This window comes from Macaca thibetana, chromosome 14 (assembly GCF_024542745.1).
Source record: "Macaca thibetana thibetana isolate TM-01 chromosome 14, ASM2454274v1, whole genome shotgun sequence".
Classification (NCBI taxonomy): Eukaryota; Metazoa; Chordata; class Mammalia; order Primates; family Cercopithecidae; genus Macaca; species Macaca thibetana.
The window spans coordinates 57,510,528-57,527,153 of NC_065591.1; the positions used below are offsets into that span (position 1 = coordinate 57,510,528).

Genomic DNA, 16,626 nt, shown 5'->3' on the forward strand with positions numbered 1-16,626 from the left:
GAGTGGAGGAGGCAGGGTAAAGAGCTGTGAAGTGGAGGGGTTGAGGCCTGGGGGCAGCCCCATGATGGAGCACCAGGCACTCTAGAAACAGAGATGAGTTGGGTGACTCCCAGTTCTTGTTCATTTCTGAGCCATTTCACATACAAATGAAAACCCATGTAGAGGCCTAATTTTCTGGGCACATGATAAATTAGTATGTACATCTTCCCAAGATAAAGGTCGAGCCTCTAATTTTTAATGAAATATTATATATTCTTACAGATATAACAAGTACTTATGTACTTAATACTATGTCATATTTACTTTATATCTTATTTTTTATACACAGGGTGTTGCTATGTGGCCTAGGTTGGAGTGCAGTGGCTATTCACAGGCATAATCATTGTGCACCACAGCCTTGAACTCCTGGGCTCAAAGGATCCTCCGTCTTCAGCCTCTCGAGTCGCTGGGAGTACAGGTGTGCACCACTGCTCCTGGCCATATCTTATTTTTTAAAGGAAAGCCACTACAGATATAGTTGAAACCACATCTGTATCCCTTGCCAATACTGTTCCCTCTCTTCCTTTTTTACTCTCCAGAAGTAGTATCTTAAATTTGATTTTATCATTTATTGCATGTTTCCCACTTTTTTTTTGAGATGGAGTCTTGCCCTTGTTGCCTAGGCTGGAGTGCAGTGGTGTGATCTTCGTTCACCACAACCTCCACCCCCTGGGTTCAAGTGATTCTCCTGCCTCAGCCTCCCAAGTAGCTAAGAGTACAGGCATGTGCCACCACACCTGGCTAATTTTTGTATTTTTAGTAGAGACAGGGTTTCTCTATGTTGGTCAGGCTGGTCTCGAACTCCTGATCTCAGGTGGTCCGCCCACCTCTGCCTCCCAATATTTCCTACTTTTTATAGTATATGTAAAAGTATAAGGTATTGTTTTTCATGTTTTTATATTTTTATATATTTTTGAAAAAGTATTAAACATGGCATAAAATTCAAAAGTTATACAGAAGAAACAATAAAAAGTATATCTTTTGTCCTGTCCTGTGCTCCACCTAGTACCTTCTCTCAAGGCAATCAGTGACAGTAGTTTCTTGGCTGTACCTTCACAAAGATTCTAGGTATTTATTATCACTTATTTTCCTGTACACAACGACAGCGTATTATAGACATTTTCTCCTGGCTTTTTTCACTTACTCTTTATCCATATTGATATGTAGAGGACTGTCTCATTCTGCTTAACAACTGCATAGTACTGTGTTTTGTGGATACATCACGCTTTGTTTTCTGGTAATAGTCATTTGGGTTGATTACCATCTTTATGCTATGATAACCAAATATTTCAGTACTTAATGTATGTACTCATTACATTGTGCCATAACGAGATCAGTTTATTTGTAGGATATACAATGAGGAGTGGAATTCCTGGGTTAAGGGTATGCATATTTGTAATTTTGACAAATACGAATTCAAAATGCCTCCATAGAGAGGGCTGTACTAACTTATACGTCTAACAGCAATGTGCGCCTGTATCACGTTTCCTCTTACTCTGGCCATTCCAGCATTAGCAACTTTTAAAATTTGCGAATCTGATTTTTAAAAATGACATCATAGTTTTAATTTACGCTTTACCAGTGAGATCAAGCATCTTTTCACGTTTGTGTGTCTGTGTGTGAGCTGTCTGGTTATATCCTTTACACACTTATGTATCAAATTGGCCTTCAAAAAACCGTAGGAATTCTGGTACAAGAATATTAGCGCTTTGTTTGATACGAACTGCAATTATTTTCCCAGTTTTATATTTGTATTGACTATTTGTGTATTTTGCCACTCAGATTTTTAAAATGTAGCTAAATTTGTCAGTCTTTTAAAATAACTCCTGGATTCTCAGTTCTTAGAAAGTTCTTCCTCACTCATAAATCATTAAAAACTCATTGCTGTGTTTTTTCCCTCATATTTATGTGTTTGTTTTTTTTTCAGATAAGTTTTTATTCCATGAGCAACTTATTTTGGTGCAGGTAATGAAGTAGGAATCCAACATTGTTTCCAAACTACCACTCGTTCGCTCTTAAGTAATCCATCTTTATTTGCTTGAAAACACAATTTTATCATATTCCAGAATTCTGATATCCATCTTTAAATTGACAAAACTGTATATATTTCATATGTGATGTTTTGATACACGTATATTGTGAAATTGATTACCACAATCAAGCTGGTTACATCCATCACCTCACATACTTATTTCTCCTGGTGAGAACATCTCAAGATCTACTCCTACCAATTTTCAAGTATATAACTAGCCACGCTGCTGCACAATAGGTCTCCAGAACTCACTCGTCCTGTTTAACTGAAACTTTGTACCCTTTAACCAACATCTCCCCATTTATCCCCTCCCTCCAGCCCATGAAACCACCTTTCTACACTCTACTTGCGAGTTCGATTCTGTGATTCCATATCCAAGTGGGATCATGGCTTATTTCACTAGCATAACATCCTCCAGGTCCATCCATGTTGTCGTAAATCAGTTATTTCCTTCTTTTAAGGTTAATAACATTCCATTGTGTAGATGTACCATATTTTATCTTTTTTTTTTTTGAGATGAAGTCTTACTCTGTCGCTCAGGCTGGAGTGCAGTGTCGGAATCTCGGCTCACTGCAATCTCCACTTCCTGGGTTCAAGCTATTCTCACTTCAGCCCCCGAGTAGGTGGGATTACAGGCGCCCACCAAGATGCCCGGCTAATTTTTGTATTTTTTGTAGAGACGGGGTTTCATCATGTTGGCTAGGCTGGTCAAGAACTTCTGACCTCAAGTGATCCACCTGGCTTGGCCTCCCAAAGTGCTGGGATTACAGGCGTGGGCCACCACGCTCAGCCCTATCTATCTTCTGTTGATGGACACTTAGGTTGATGTCTTGGCTATTGTGAATAATGCTTCAGTGAACGTTTATCTCTTCAACATACTGATTGCATTTCCTTTGGATGTATACCCAGTAATGGGATTGCTGGATCATATGTATTTTTATTGAGGAAACTCCATACTGTTTTCCACAATGTCTGTACTAATTTACATTCACACCGAGTGTATAAGGGTTCCCTTTTCTCCATATCCTCACCAACACTTGCATTTTGAGTCTACTGAACTATTTGGTTTTATGTTCTTTTATGAACCAGTACCATACTGCTTTAATTACACAGTTCTATAATATACTTTATTTCTGGAAGGGCTAGTTTCTCTCTGCAGGGACTTTTTGGAAACATTTTTATTTTTCCATATACATTTAGAAACAGCTTGCCCAGTTCCAAAATAGCTCTTTGTATTTTATTGTAATTATGACAAATATGTAATTTGACAGGGAAAATTAACATCTTTTAAAATGTTGAGTCTTCTTATTCAAGAACACGATATGCCTTCAAGTGATTACATCTCATGTTTCTCATTAGCATTTTCAAGTTTTCTTCAACCGTATCAATTTAGTAGTACTAATTTTTAAAAAACCTTCCTCCTTTCCACTTTAATTTTTCTTTTTTCTTGAGAAAGGGTCTCACTCTGTCACCCAGGCTGGAGTGCAGTGGTGCAGTCTCAGCTCCCTGCAACCTCTACCTCCTGGGTTCAAGATTCTCCTGCCTCAGCCTCCCAAGTAGCTGGGACTACAGGTGCGTGCCACCATGCCTGGATAACTTTTGTATTTTTTGTTTTTTTAGTAGGGACGGGGTTTCACCATGTTGGCCAGGCTGGTCGTGATCTCCTGGTCTTGATTCACCCGTCTCGGCTTCCCAAAGCGCTGAGATTACAGGCGTGAGCCACTTTGCCTGGCTCTCCTTTATCTTCAATATCTCTATTTTCTCGTTTAAATACAATGGCTATTAAGTGTAGAATACAGCTAAGTAATAATACCACACTACGGTCATTAGTTCAGGTTGGGCTATTTATAATATAATAAATACCCATGATGAAACACCACTGCCCAACCTCAAACTAGATCATTGCCAATAACAATATTGACTTATTTTACTTGCCAGCCTCTTCTCACCACCAAAGTAAACATTATTGAGAATTTTTATCATTCTTTTGCTTTTTGGTTTTATCATATATATAATATACACACACATTAGTCAATTCTCATTTCTTGCAGATTCCATATTTGTGAATTTACCTCTTGCTAAAATTTATTTCTAACTCCAGTATCAGTACTTGCTGGGCTTTTGTAGCCATTTGTGGACATGGAGCACGTGAAAAAATTTGAATTGCCTACTGTCCATGTTCCCAGATGAGGTGGAACAACACCTTCTTGTTTCAGCTCTCATAAACAAGTATCCTTTTCAGTCTATTTAGTGCCATATCTTTTGCATTTCTGTGGATTTTGCGGCTTCAAGTGGTCCCCAAGCACGGTGCCAAGTGTTCTTAAGTGCAAGAAGATTGTGATGTGCCGCCTGGAGAAACTGAGGTAAGCTTCACTCAGGAATAAGTTAGTGTGGTGGGCTGAGTTCAATGTTAATGGGTCAACCATATATACTAAGGTATCTTCAAACAGAAACACATGTAACAAGTTTATGTACTGATCGGTTGATGAAAATGTGACCAGAGGATCATAGGAACCCAGTCCTGCATTTCCCTTGGGAATAATGGTTCAGTACTCTCTAATTCAGTGTTCATGGTGACTTTATAAAACATAACTACTATAGATAATGAGAATAGACTGTATATATATATAAGTAGTCAACTCTTAGTATTTGTGGAGGATTAGTTCCAGAACCTCCCTTGGATATAGAAATCCTCTGATGCTCAAGTCCCTAATATGCAGTATTTAGATATAACCTGTGCATACCTTCTCATATACTTTTAAGTCATCTCTAGATTACCTAATACATCTAGATACCCAATACAGTATAAACACTATCTAATACTTGAATTGTTTAGGGAAAAATGACAAGGAAAAATGTCTGTACAGGTTTAGTCCAGACACAATTTCCCCCCTCAGTATTTTCAACCTGTAGCTAGTTGAGTCCATAGATGTGGAACCCACATATACAGACAGCCAACTGCATGTCTAAACAAGTTTCACTTGTTTTTGAACTTTTGGAGTATCATAATGTATGTCTTCTGAGACCAGCTTTTTTCATTCAACACTATTAACATTCACCTATGTTGTTACAGCTGGAGGACAACTTATATGTCCTTGTTTTAGATGTGTCTCCTGTAAACAACATACAACTGGGGTTTGCTTTAATATTCAATTTTTCCTCGGGCTAGTTTAATACTTATACATTTATTATAATTACTGATGTATTTGGACTTGTTTTGCCATCTTGTTTTATCCACCTTTTCTATGCTTATTTCTCAAATTTAAAATTTTGTTTCTTGCCTATTATCCCACCATTTCTCATCACTATTCATTTAGGGATTATATATACTTCTAGCAATTAACCTTGGAATTTTATCATGCATACTTAAAAAGACTAAGTTGATATTAACTGGCTACTCCCAAAAATGTATGAAAACTGAAACATTTTGACTCGATTAACCTTCTTCCCACCATGCTCTCTACTTTTAACCTCACAGTTTGGCCTGTCATTACCATTTTGCCAGTAAGATCTGTTTACACTTCCCTACCTGTAAGAAAGTATCTATCATTACTATCCACACTTTATGACTCCCATAACTTTTATTTCCTAAGGTACATATCTCAGAACTGAATTCCAGGCTGGGGTTCATATTGCTTATTACTTTCAAACTATTCAGCTTTAGGTATCATAGCATCTACCACTTATCTGTGCTTACTACATACCAGGCGCTATTCTCTACAAGTGGTGATTAACCTGACATTTATTAATTCATGGAATCCTCATAATACCCTAATGGACTATGTATGTTTATGATCCATATCTTATGACTTTTATAATAATTTATCTTTCCTAAGGCTACACATACCTCAGAACTAGGATCCAGGCCTTTTTGATTCCCCATTGCCTTCATCCACCTTTTCACTCCAATATGTAATTTCCTGAGTTCTTGAATAATGACTTGTTTCTTTCTAAGACACACAGTGGTGAGGTGGAACTCCAGGATACCAGAGGAAACGGATGTCTGAAGTTACACAGGCAAGTACTCTAGCCTACAAGGCCTCTGGGAAATGCCATCTAGTCTTTGCTCAAATTGAGCCACTGGCAGACCTCAATATAACTGAAGGCTGTACCCTCAAGTTACAGATAGCACCTAAGAATTTTCTGAAGTTTTGGGGAAACCTCTTTAATCTTTAACCCACAGATCTTAATTGTCCCTCCCCGAACTAAAGTGGCAGACAGCTCCATCTTACTATTAATGTATTTTAAGATAGTGACTACACACTCTACTCTTTTAGTTTAGATTAAGCATCCAATTTTCTCAGCTATTTTTTCTCCATGGATTCTTATTTTCATTTCCTATAGAAATCACACGAATCCTCAAGAAAAGGTACAGTTTTGCCAATGGACACCTTTCCATATTGAAAACCAAAAGAACAGTTTGGTAAAACAGTAACCTGCCAAACACATAACCAACTTTTTTACCTACAATATTCACTTCCTGGTTTCTGTGTGATCTAAAACATTTTCCTCCCTTCCACCCGGCAATAAACTCACATAAGATGAAATTAATTTACAAAAGGTAGGCTATGTTTATTAGAGTCACACACAGTTGACTGTCTCAGTGTGACTCAAGACCACAAAAAACCCATTTCTCCTTCACTTCTGAGTCCTGGGTTTAAGACCTATACCAGCAGGCGTACTGCTTGGGGTCCATTCACAGGTTTACAAGTTTTTCATTGAGGGCAATCTGTGACTGTGTGAGGTTGGCCAGGTAGGTCACCATCAGCAGGTCCTGGAAGACAAAGAATACACAACGAGTCGGGGGTTGGGTGGAAAGGGAGCAAAAAGGCTGGCACTGGCTGGCTCTATGGTGGGCACTAGGTATGAGGACAGTTGTGGATAAATGACAGCTGGGAGAGACCGAATAAAAGTCAAAAAGGTAGACGACAGAAAAGAAATGCTTGAGAAGACTTTCTTATCTCCACTGAGACACTTACAGTCTAGGGGTGCCTTAGCTGAAACCCATGGATGGAATATAGGGGGTCCGTGAACTCAGATGGGGAAAACAAGTAATTGCATTTTCCTTAACCTCTGAATTGTAGTGTTTCTTTCTATCACAAATTTAGACAGTAAGTCACAGTAGCATCAGCAGTAAATGAGACAATGTAATCACGGGAGAAGGAAGAAGTCTCCAAACATGCATACCACACCTCTTCCTTCCTCCCAACCTGGACTTCCATGGGGCTATAGGTGAAGCCCTGTCTCTATCCTACTCCAGGCCACCTCACCCAACTCTTCACATTTGAGTGTATGTGCTGAGGTAGGGGAAGAAACCAGGCAAGCAGGGGCTCAGGAAGGGCACTCACATTGATGTTGCTGTTGAGCATGGTCTCGAAGTCATCGGGAACTATTTTGGGTACTTGGTTAACCAGGCTCATCAGGAAGCGGCCCACAGTATTGTCAGCTGACACCTTTCCAGACTGAGCACCAAAACAAAGACTCAATGAGGCAGTTAATTATAACCACTGCGCCCTACCATTTCATCAGCACCTGCCTCAGTAATCCCAGGATGGAGAACTATGTCCTCCCCCTTTGTTTTTTCTTTCCCCTCTCACCAGTACATCCTCTGCATATTGCAATACTGTGCTCAGGGCATCCTGGATGCGAGCTGATGCCCCTCCTACTTGCTGCAAGTCACTTGAGAGTCCAATCACTCTGTTGGGGCTAAAGCAGGTCTTCATGATCAGGTCAACTGTGGAAGTTGGGTGGCAGTGGCAGTGGTGGGCAGTAAGAGAGAGAATTCAGTCATCCCACCAGGAAAGAGATGGCCTTAAAGTCCTGCTAACTCTGTTTCCCACCTCCCCTTAGACAGTCTGCTCAATCACACTCCCTGCTGTGCCCTTATCAGCCTTTCTTCCTCCTAACAGAGCTCAACTCCTTTTACCTGGTATGCTCATCACCGGTTTTGATCTCATGTGAATGGTCATGTGGCCTCTGGTGCTGATAATTTCCCACCTTTAACAGTTTCTCAAATAATTCCTTAAATCCCATTTATACAAGAGATGACTGTAACTTCTAGTCTTCACAAACCTTAGATCAATAGTCCCTTTTTAAACCACCCAAGGCCTCCATCCTTGTTGCAGAACAGCAGCCCCCTTCCCTGAAAACGCCTATGACCTCTCAAGAGAGTATGGAAAGGTTACTCACCTCCGATGCGTTCAGTGTCATAGTATGCGTATTTCACTGTCAGAGGTGTGAACATCACTCCCATGGTCCTCCCAGGGACACCCATTAAAGTACTGAGGAAGGAGAAGCCAAGGTAAACAGATGGCCTTGGGAGAGGGTTTCCATGTCTATTCTGGGCTGAGAATGCAGATACAGCAGGAATATGGCTCCCAAGGTTCTAAGATAGGAAGGGTGGGACCAAATGAACCCGAGGTCTCATGGGAGCAAAAGTTACTTTCTCCCCTTAGCTTGTCCCACATACCAAACCTTTGATCTGTAAGAGGGGACGCAACCTTTGCACCTGGCCTGGTCCCTTTAGAGGATTACTTCACACACGGTGCAGTGTCAGTGATGAGAGGACAGGACTCAATTACCCATGGAGTTGGCTGTCTATATAGCTGCCCACCATGGAAAAGAGACAGAGACAAGTCTTTTCTGGGACCAACCCCTTCATCAGCATTGAAAAAGGAAACCAACTCCTGCTCACCAAATCAGATTGGGTGCTATAAGTAATCTCACTAAAGGTATTGTTTTTACTATGTCAATTATATACCTGGATCTATACTTTACTATGTCAACTCTCTATCTATCGTATCTATCGTATCTATCGTATCTATCGTATCTATCTATCTATCTATCTATCCATCCATCCATCCATCCATCCATCCATCCATCCACCCACCCACCCACCCACCCACCCATCCATCCATCCAGCTGGATCATACATAGATCATATATATATATATATATATATATACTGGATCTTGAGGAGTCTGAAATACTTGGGAAGGCTAAGAAGTCAGGCAATGGCTAGTGCTTAGTGGTATGCCAACTGGCTCATAAAGACTTGGCATCCACCATCTTTGTCTTACTGTGTAAGAGTTAACTGGCTTTGTCAGTGTCAGACACAGAACCAGCACGAAATCAACAGCCTAACAGATGCACTAACAGCTGCCTTCCCTCTGACTTTCCAACTCCCACAGCTGCTTCCAACTCCCACAGCTGCTTCCTCAGCACACCACCAGGGCCTTTCCCAACATCCCCCTTAACTGGCATTTTAACCACCTGCAAGCTCAATGTGTTCACTGTAATGTCACTGTCATTAAAACTGCACTCAATCCTGGGTTAATTAATGTGTTCAAAATAAGGACAGTCATCCTTTAATACGTACTACCCTGAGTACTGCGCTGAGTTCTACAGACGATGACAAACTAATGGGTAATTCAGAAAAGTAATGAATGTGGTGAAGGATCATGACAAGAATACCACATGATGACTGGCTGTAGGAACTATGGAGTCAGGTTCTACAAAAGACGACTTGATAGCTTGCTCAAATACCATGTGATGACTGGCTGTAGGGACTATGGATAATTAGGTTCTACAAAAGATGACTTGATAGCTTGCTCAAATACTTAAAAGGGCAATGAGTAGAAACTGGAGTACAACTAGGATCAGCGGTAGAAATTATAGGAACAGATTCTGTTTCAGAGTGAAACCGTTTGAATAACTGTTGAGAGAGAGGAACACAGCAAGTTACACACGGAAGGAATGAACCTTGCTTGGGGTGGGGGAGGGATGGCATCTAGGCATGGTTTTCTGCCCTTGTAGCCCAAGACTGTGGTCACCTGACATAGGCTTTGATGCTCATGCGGCCGTTCTGGAGACTTGTGTCCACAGTGAGGTGGATGGGGTTGGGGGCCTCTCGGCTGTAGTACTCATGGATGAGCACAGAGTGCTCTGTGATGTCATGGCCTGTAGCGTACCTGTGAAATGGAACACAGTTGCAGACTCATGTCTATATGTGACATCAACATCAAACACAACAGTGGCATGGGTGTCTTTAGGGTACCCAATACCTCTATGGTAGGGATACCTAGTGATACCAAATGCCAAGAACAATATATACATTGAAAACTATGTCAAATAAAATCAAAGGCTGACTTAGTGCTGCTGAAAATTCCAAGTCTCTTACAAGGTAATTCAAAATATCCTGGCCCCACAGGATCAGAACCACCAGCAAAACCCACTGAATTCACAGTTCCTACAGGTAACACACTTTCCTTTTTTGTTTTTTAGAGACAGGGTCTCACTCTGTCACTCAGTCTGGAGTGCAGTGGCATGGCATGATTATAGCTCACTGCAGCTTCAAATTCCTGGCCTCAAGTGATTCTCTAGCCTTAGCCTCCTAAGTAGCTAGGACTATAGGTGTGTGTCATCATGTCTGGCTAAGTTTCTAAAACATGTATTTGTAGAGTCAGGGTCTCATTATTTTGCTCAGGCTGATCTTGAACTACTGGGCTCAAGTGATCCTCTTGCCTCAGCCTCCCAGCTGGGATTACAGGCATTGAGCCACTGCTCACAGTCAGTAATACACTTGCAATACTCTTGTCTCCAAAAGGAAGAGGATAAGATCCAATCCAGTAGCAAAAGATACTGGCAATCACGGAGAGATTTTCCATTAGCCCCAACCCCCACCTCCCCAACTTACCAGCCCAGGATGAGCTCATTTGGAGAAACTTTTTTATGCAGTTCATACATGTTCTTAGCAAATTCCATGTCAACAGCCACCTAACAGGGAAGGCAGGAAAGTAAGCTAAGAAGCCAGAAGTCCAAAGAAAAATTGGTTAAAAAGGACAAGAGGCCACCCCCAATAAACAGAAGAGGCCCAGGAAGTACGTACAAATGAGAAGAAGCTCCTTGGCTACAGGAGCTCTAGTTATGAGTGTGGGAGGGGCCGTGAGGGGAGCCTAGCAAATGAACAGTTAAAAACTACAGAGGGACAGCTTGGATTCCTACTCACTTCATCTTCTGACTCATTGTGTGGCACCGAAAAGCAATTGGTGACCTCCACTGAGTGCTTGTCGACAGTTCCTGTGAAAGAGAGAATCGTTCATGTGTTATACAATCCTAGGGCTCCCAACAACCTCCAACTACTTTTGAAATGCTTTTGATGATCTCTTCAATGTCAATGAACACCTAACTGAACTCATTAGCTCCAAGTTTAGTCCGGTGCATCAATGGGACCAGAATTCTCCAGGAACTGAAACTCTGGTGTGATCACCAGCTTATCCCTCTAATCATCACCAAATAGGGTATATTCTTCCTTTACAAGGTCTCCTTTTGCCTGTTACTCTCCACTACTAGCCTATTCCAGACCTTCACTCTATGGCCTTTGTCTTTCAGCCTCTAGACTTTCTCCCTGTAATATAATCTGCAGAGGTACCTGGAAGATTTTAATGGCCACATAGACTGCTAACACAGCGGCCACGTTTCAGACACTGAGACATCGGGAGCTTCATCTGTATCTCCCTTTAGCCATCTGGTCCCATGGTCAGTCTTAACCTTATCATCATCCAGAAATCTATCTGCAAACCTTAGATGTCAGTCTTTTACCACAAACTTTTGTTCTAGTTCTGATACCTTTATTCCCATTATATATATATAAATAAAATGGGAATGTGTGTGTGTGTGTGTGTGTGTGTGTGTGTATATATATATATATATATATATATATATATATTTTTTTTTTTTTTTTTTTTTTTCCTGAGACGAACTCTTGCTATCGCCCAGGCTGGAGTGCAGTGGTGCAATCTTGGCTCACTGCAACCTCTGCCTCCCGGGTTCAAGTGATTCTCCTGCCTCAGCTTCCCAAGTAGCTGGGACTACAGGTGTGCGCCACTACACCCAGCTAATTTTTGTATTTTTAGTAGAGACGGGGTTTCACCATGTTGGCCAGGCTGGTCTTGAACTCCTGACCTCAAGTGATCTGCCCACCTGACCTCAAGTGATCTGCCTGCCTCAGCCTCCCAAAGTGCTGGGATTACAGGTGTGAGCCACCGCGACCAGGCTGTCTTTCTTTCTTTTTAAAATTTTTTAAATTTTTTATTACCACTACATTTGTTTCTTGACCTAAGACCATTAGGTTGAGTTTTCTGTTCTCTTCTAATCTATTGGAACCTCCCAAGGGGTTGAAACCTATTCAAGGGTTTCCCTCTCCACCAGAAATTACAGTGTTGTCTTTATCTACCAGTGTTTCTCTAATTCCAACTCCCTATAGTTTCTGCTCCTTTCAATGAAACTATGTCCCTAAACCGAATGTGCATATATCCTTTATCTTATTTGACCTCTCATCAGCATTGAACAGACTTGACCACTTACTTCCCATCTTAACTTTCCTTCCAGTTTTCTTCCTACCTTTCTAATCTTCCTTGTTGGCTACTTCTTCCTGACTTTTTAGGTTTTTAGGGTTTTGTCTTTGTTCTCTTGTCTTTTTACTCAATGTTCCTTTTCTAGGCCAGGCCCTGATGTAGAAATGTTTTTGGTGAATAGAGTTTACATGCCAACTTTTTTTATGGCTGCTTTCTTGCTATAAAGGCAGAATTAAGTAGTTGTGATAGAGACTGCACACAAAGCCTAAAATATTTACTGTCTGGATCTTTACAGAAAGTTTGCCAATCCCTGCTTTAGGTGATCTCATCCAATTTCATGGGTTCAATTACCTTCTATATTCCAATGACATAATTCCTAACCTGACATACTTGCCCACATCTCTTTTGCACTCCAGACCTTTATATTCCATTTTCTACTTGACAACTCCACCAGAATGCTCACTGGGCATCTCAAAACAAATACAACCCAGACTGAAGTCAACCCCTACCTTCCCTTTCTTCTTCTACACTTAACCAGAGATATAGAAGTCATCCTTGATATTTTCTTCTAATCCCTCACTTCTGATCACACCAAGTCCTATCAACTCTATTTCCTATCTCTCAACTCACTCACTACAGAGTGATTTTTAATTCCTATTCAGTGTTAGCCGAAATGCTCAGGAGCTTCCCCAGAGAGCTTCAAATGAGGTTAGAGTTCCATTTTGTCTTCTCAGGGATCCAGGTAATTCCCTTCACAGCACTTTCACTTGTAATTATTTAATACTTCTTAGGGCTCTGCCCTCTGCTAGCTTCATTTCCTGCTCTACCTCCTGTCAGCTACATTCCTGTAATACTGAATGTTTCAGATAGTGGATTTACCACTTTTTTATACTTCTTGTAGTTGCTTTAATGCCCAGCTCAAACGTCATCTTCTTTGTGAACTTTTCCCCAACCTTCTGAAACAGTTAAGTCTTCTGTATTTCCATGCCACCATGACACCCTTCTATTAGAACATTTATTATATTACATTCTAATTATTTGCATTTAAGAGTATATTTCTACCTTGAGTTTTAAGGTTACAGGAGAGTTCACTTTATTACACTTTGAATTCTAAATTCCTAACTGTTTTATGGTACAAAAAAAGCACCAATGACTTCATTTAGACAAATGAAATGTTTTGTGAATATCTAAGGAAATAAGTTCATAGCAAGCAGAATCTATTCTTTATTCTTCTGTAAGTACTGCCTCCATAACACCTATAGCACTGTACCACGATTCCAGTCTGGAAGAGGATATGAGGATGTAGATTAGATTATACCTGGTCTGATAGGATCACTGGAATATTTGGGGCATTAAAGCATAAATCATGGGTAACGAATTGTTTCTTTAAATAGCTCTAGCAAGCTTGGAAAATTAGGAAGTGCAGCCAAAAAAGTATGTATCTGCTGAGTGCCAGGTCAGTGATGTAAAAATAATTTATTACAGAAGCTCAGAGTAGGGCACAGTTACAGAACACCATCATGCTGTGTAAGGTTAAGAATGGAGTGAGGGTCCGGGTATGGGATGGAGGACTGGCACTTAATGTTGTTGCTGGGAACCTGGAAGATAGGTAAAGCTTAAACAAACGAAGGACAGCAGGGAAAACAATTCTGGCAAAGAAAACGCAAAAGCTTGGTCTGAGAAAAGACAAGCAATGTTCAGAAGACATGAATTTAAGTTTCTGTAAAATGCTATACTGTCAAAGATAAAGGAGAGAGAATGTGTGTCTGTAAGCATTGGGGTGGTCCAGGCCTGATGTGGTGAACTGCAACTAACAGCTGTACCTAATGTGTGCTAGCATAGTCAGAAGTTTTTAATTCAGCTCTCACAAAGACTAAGTCTAAAATAGTTCCTGACAGAACAGATTTCAGGCAATTTGCTCCAAGTGACATGGCGAATGTTTTGTGAAGTCTGCTTACAAATCTTGTCTGCTTTGCAATATACAATTGTCTTCTATGGTGTAAGAACTAGTACATGTTCAAGAGTATGAAAGAGAAAGGATGCTTGTAAATAAAGTGGATTCACAAAGCTATTTAAAATCTGGCACTAAGATGGAATGGATATGAATTTCACGGGACCAGTATAGTCTCCAGAAAGGAATTTATTATCAACAGTCCCTCTTTAGTGCTTTTCCATTTTACAAACTACTTTAACATAAAATATCTACTCCCCAAATTTGGAACACAGGAAGAGAATGGGTCATTTTTCGACCTGAAGGTTAAGGGCAGAAATATAAACAGATAATACAACTGTTTTTCGTCCAAATGGAAAATGGGGGAACAGGGTTTCTCACATTAGGTACTAACATTAGAGGACACCGAGGGACAGGGAATGATCAGGCTCAGACCTTTAGGACAGCAGAATACTATAAAACCCCAAGTGGGTTCCAGCCAAACCGGTTAACTTGGGAGGAATGCCTTTTTACAAACGTCCCCACTCCTTTGCCAACTGGTTAGAAAACTCTGTCAATACCTGGAAAACAATGACATTTAGTCAGTGGATAAGGGAGAAATACGTGGTCACTGGGATAGGGAGTCAAGGGTTCCGGACTTCCCACTCGGCGTGTGAACTCATCTCTGGCAGATGGGGCTCATCATACTTGCCGTAAACTGCTGTCGGGAACATTAAAAAATGTAAACCACTGGCATAAAATATTCAGTAAATGACACAACTACTCTTTGTGTATCTTGTCGCTCAAAGTGACGGCAATCCGGCAGGAGAAGAGAGGAGAGGTGCAAGTGCTTGAGAAGATAAGTCATAGCAGAAGACAGGATGGAGATATAGATTAAGAGGTCATGGGGATGGGAGGAAAGGACGGTAGGACGCCAGGAATTAAAGAATTAATGAGACAAGGGAGTGAGAGAAATGAGAAGCGGGAGAAAGAAAAGAATGTTAACTTCTCTGACCACTCACCCAACAGGGTCCCGATAACTCGGGCAGCACCCTCATTGCGTCTCTCGTAGCTGTCCACAATGGAGGCCAAAATCACTGGGTGCAGCCTGACCACGCGGCCGCCGGGGAAGGGCCCTGGGAGAGCAGGACCAGGCAGAGCGGGCGCTGGGGTCTGCGCTGGAGCTTGCGCCGACGCCGGGGCCTGGCCAGGAGCGGCAGTTGTAGCCGCTGCTGCCGCAGGGTCTGAAGATGCGGCTGGAGCCGCAGCGGGAACCGCAGCCGCAGCCGGTGCTGGCGTTGGCGCTGGGACTGAGGCTGAGGCCGATGCTGGTGCCGCCACCGGGGCTGGGGCTGGCGTGGCCGGAGGACCACTTGCTGATACCACCGGTGTGGCCATCTTGTCGAGAAAGAAGGAGGCAGGAGCGGAAATGACAGCGTTCATGAATATCAGGAGCTTGATAGGCTGAAGTACACCACGTGAGCTAGAGCTTTTTGCTTATTGGTTACTGGTGATACTTGCCGGAGAACTGAAATGGTCCCGCTGTTGGTAATTTCTTCCGGAATTTGTGCTCTCTGCTTTTGGCCCGAGGAGCACTGAGGAAGTCGTGGGCTTAATAGTTCCGGATAAACTTGGGAGGGCGTTCGAAGAGAAACACTTTGTGCAGCTGCCGCCAGGTGGAACCAGAAAGCAGCGCGAAGGTCGAAATTCGTGTTTTAGACTTAAATGAGATAATGGATGTCAAAGTGCCTTTAAAAAGGATTTTAAGGCCGGGCGTGGCTCACGCCTGTAATCTCAGCACTTTGGGGGATCGCAGAGGAAGGATCGTTTGAGCCCAGGAGCTCGAGGCTGCAATGAGCGAGAAGGAGAACTTAGCTGGATTTCTCCTGCTGCTTTGAGAATAGTCTGGAGGATGGGGAGAGGTGAGGAGAGGGAGGTGAGAGAGGGAAAAGCAGGGAGACCTGCTGGGAGGCCACTAGGTAATCTAAGTGAGAGATGATGGTGGCTGGGATCAGGCTGGTAGCAGTAGAAGTTCTGAGAAGTGGGAAGATTATGGATATATTTTGAAGGTAGTTTCAATAGGGTTTCCTGAGAAATTGTATATGAGGCGTGAAAGAGAGGAGTCATGGAGGACTGCAATATTTTTTTTGTACTGAGCGATTAGTAGGATGAAGTCACCATCAATTGAGATAGCAAAAGCTGTAGGTAGAGCAGGTTTGAGGGAAAATATCCTGATTTCATTTCTGGATGTGTCACCTTTGAGATGTCCA

At 41.8% G+C, this 16,626-nt stretch overlaps 2 protein-coding genes across 2 annotated transcripts in view; both read right to left on the reverse strand.

The window, feature by feature from the left end:
- RPL27A (ribosomal protein L27a) overlaps positions 1 to 16,626 on the reverse strand; it is a 1,008,958-nt gene that overhangs the window by 691,982 nt on the left and 300,350 nt on the right. The window lies entirely within an intron of this gene.
- Positions 6,619 to 15,976, reverse strand: EIF3F (eukaryotic translation initiation factor 3 subunit F). The gene is made up of 8 exons (XM_050756292.1): positions 15,379 to 15,976; positions 11,079 to 11,149; positions 10,767 to 10,846; positions 9,904 to 10,041; positions 8,261 to 8,352; positions 7,669 to 7,805; positions 7,420 to 7,533; positions 6,619 to 6,845 (listed from the first exon to the last, which is right to left on the reverse strand). The coding sequence occupies exons 1-8, from the start codon at positions 15,797 to 15,799 to the stop codon at positions 6,768 to 6,770; spliced, it is 1,131 nt and encodes a 376-aa protein (XP_050612249.1). The 5' UTR covers positions 15,800 to 15,976; the 3' UTR covers positions 6,619 to 6,767.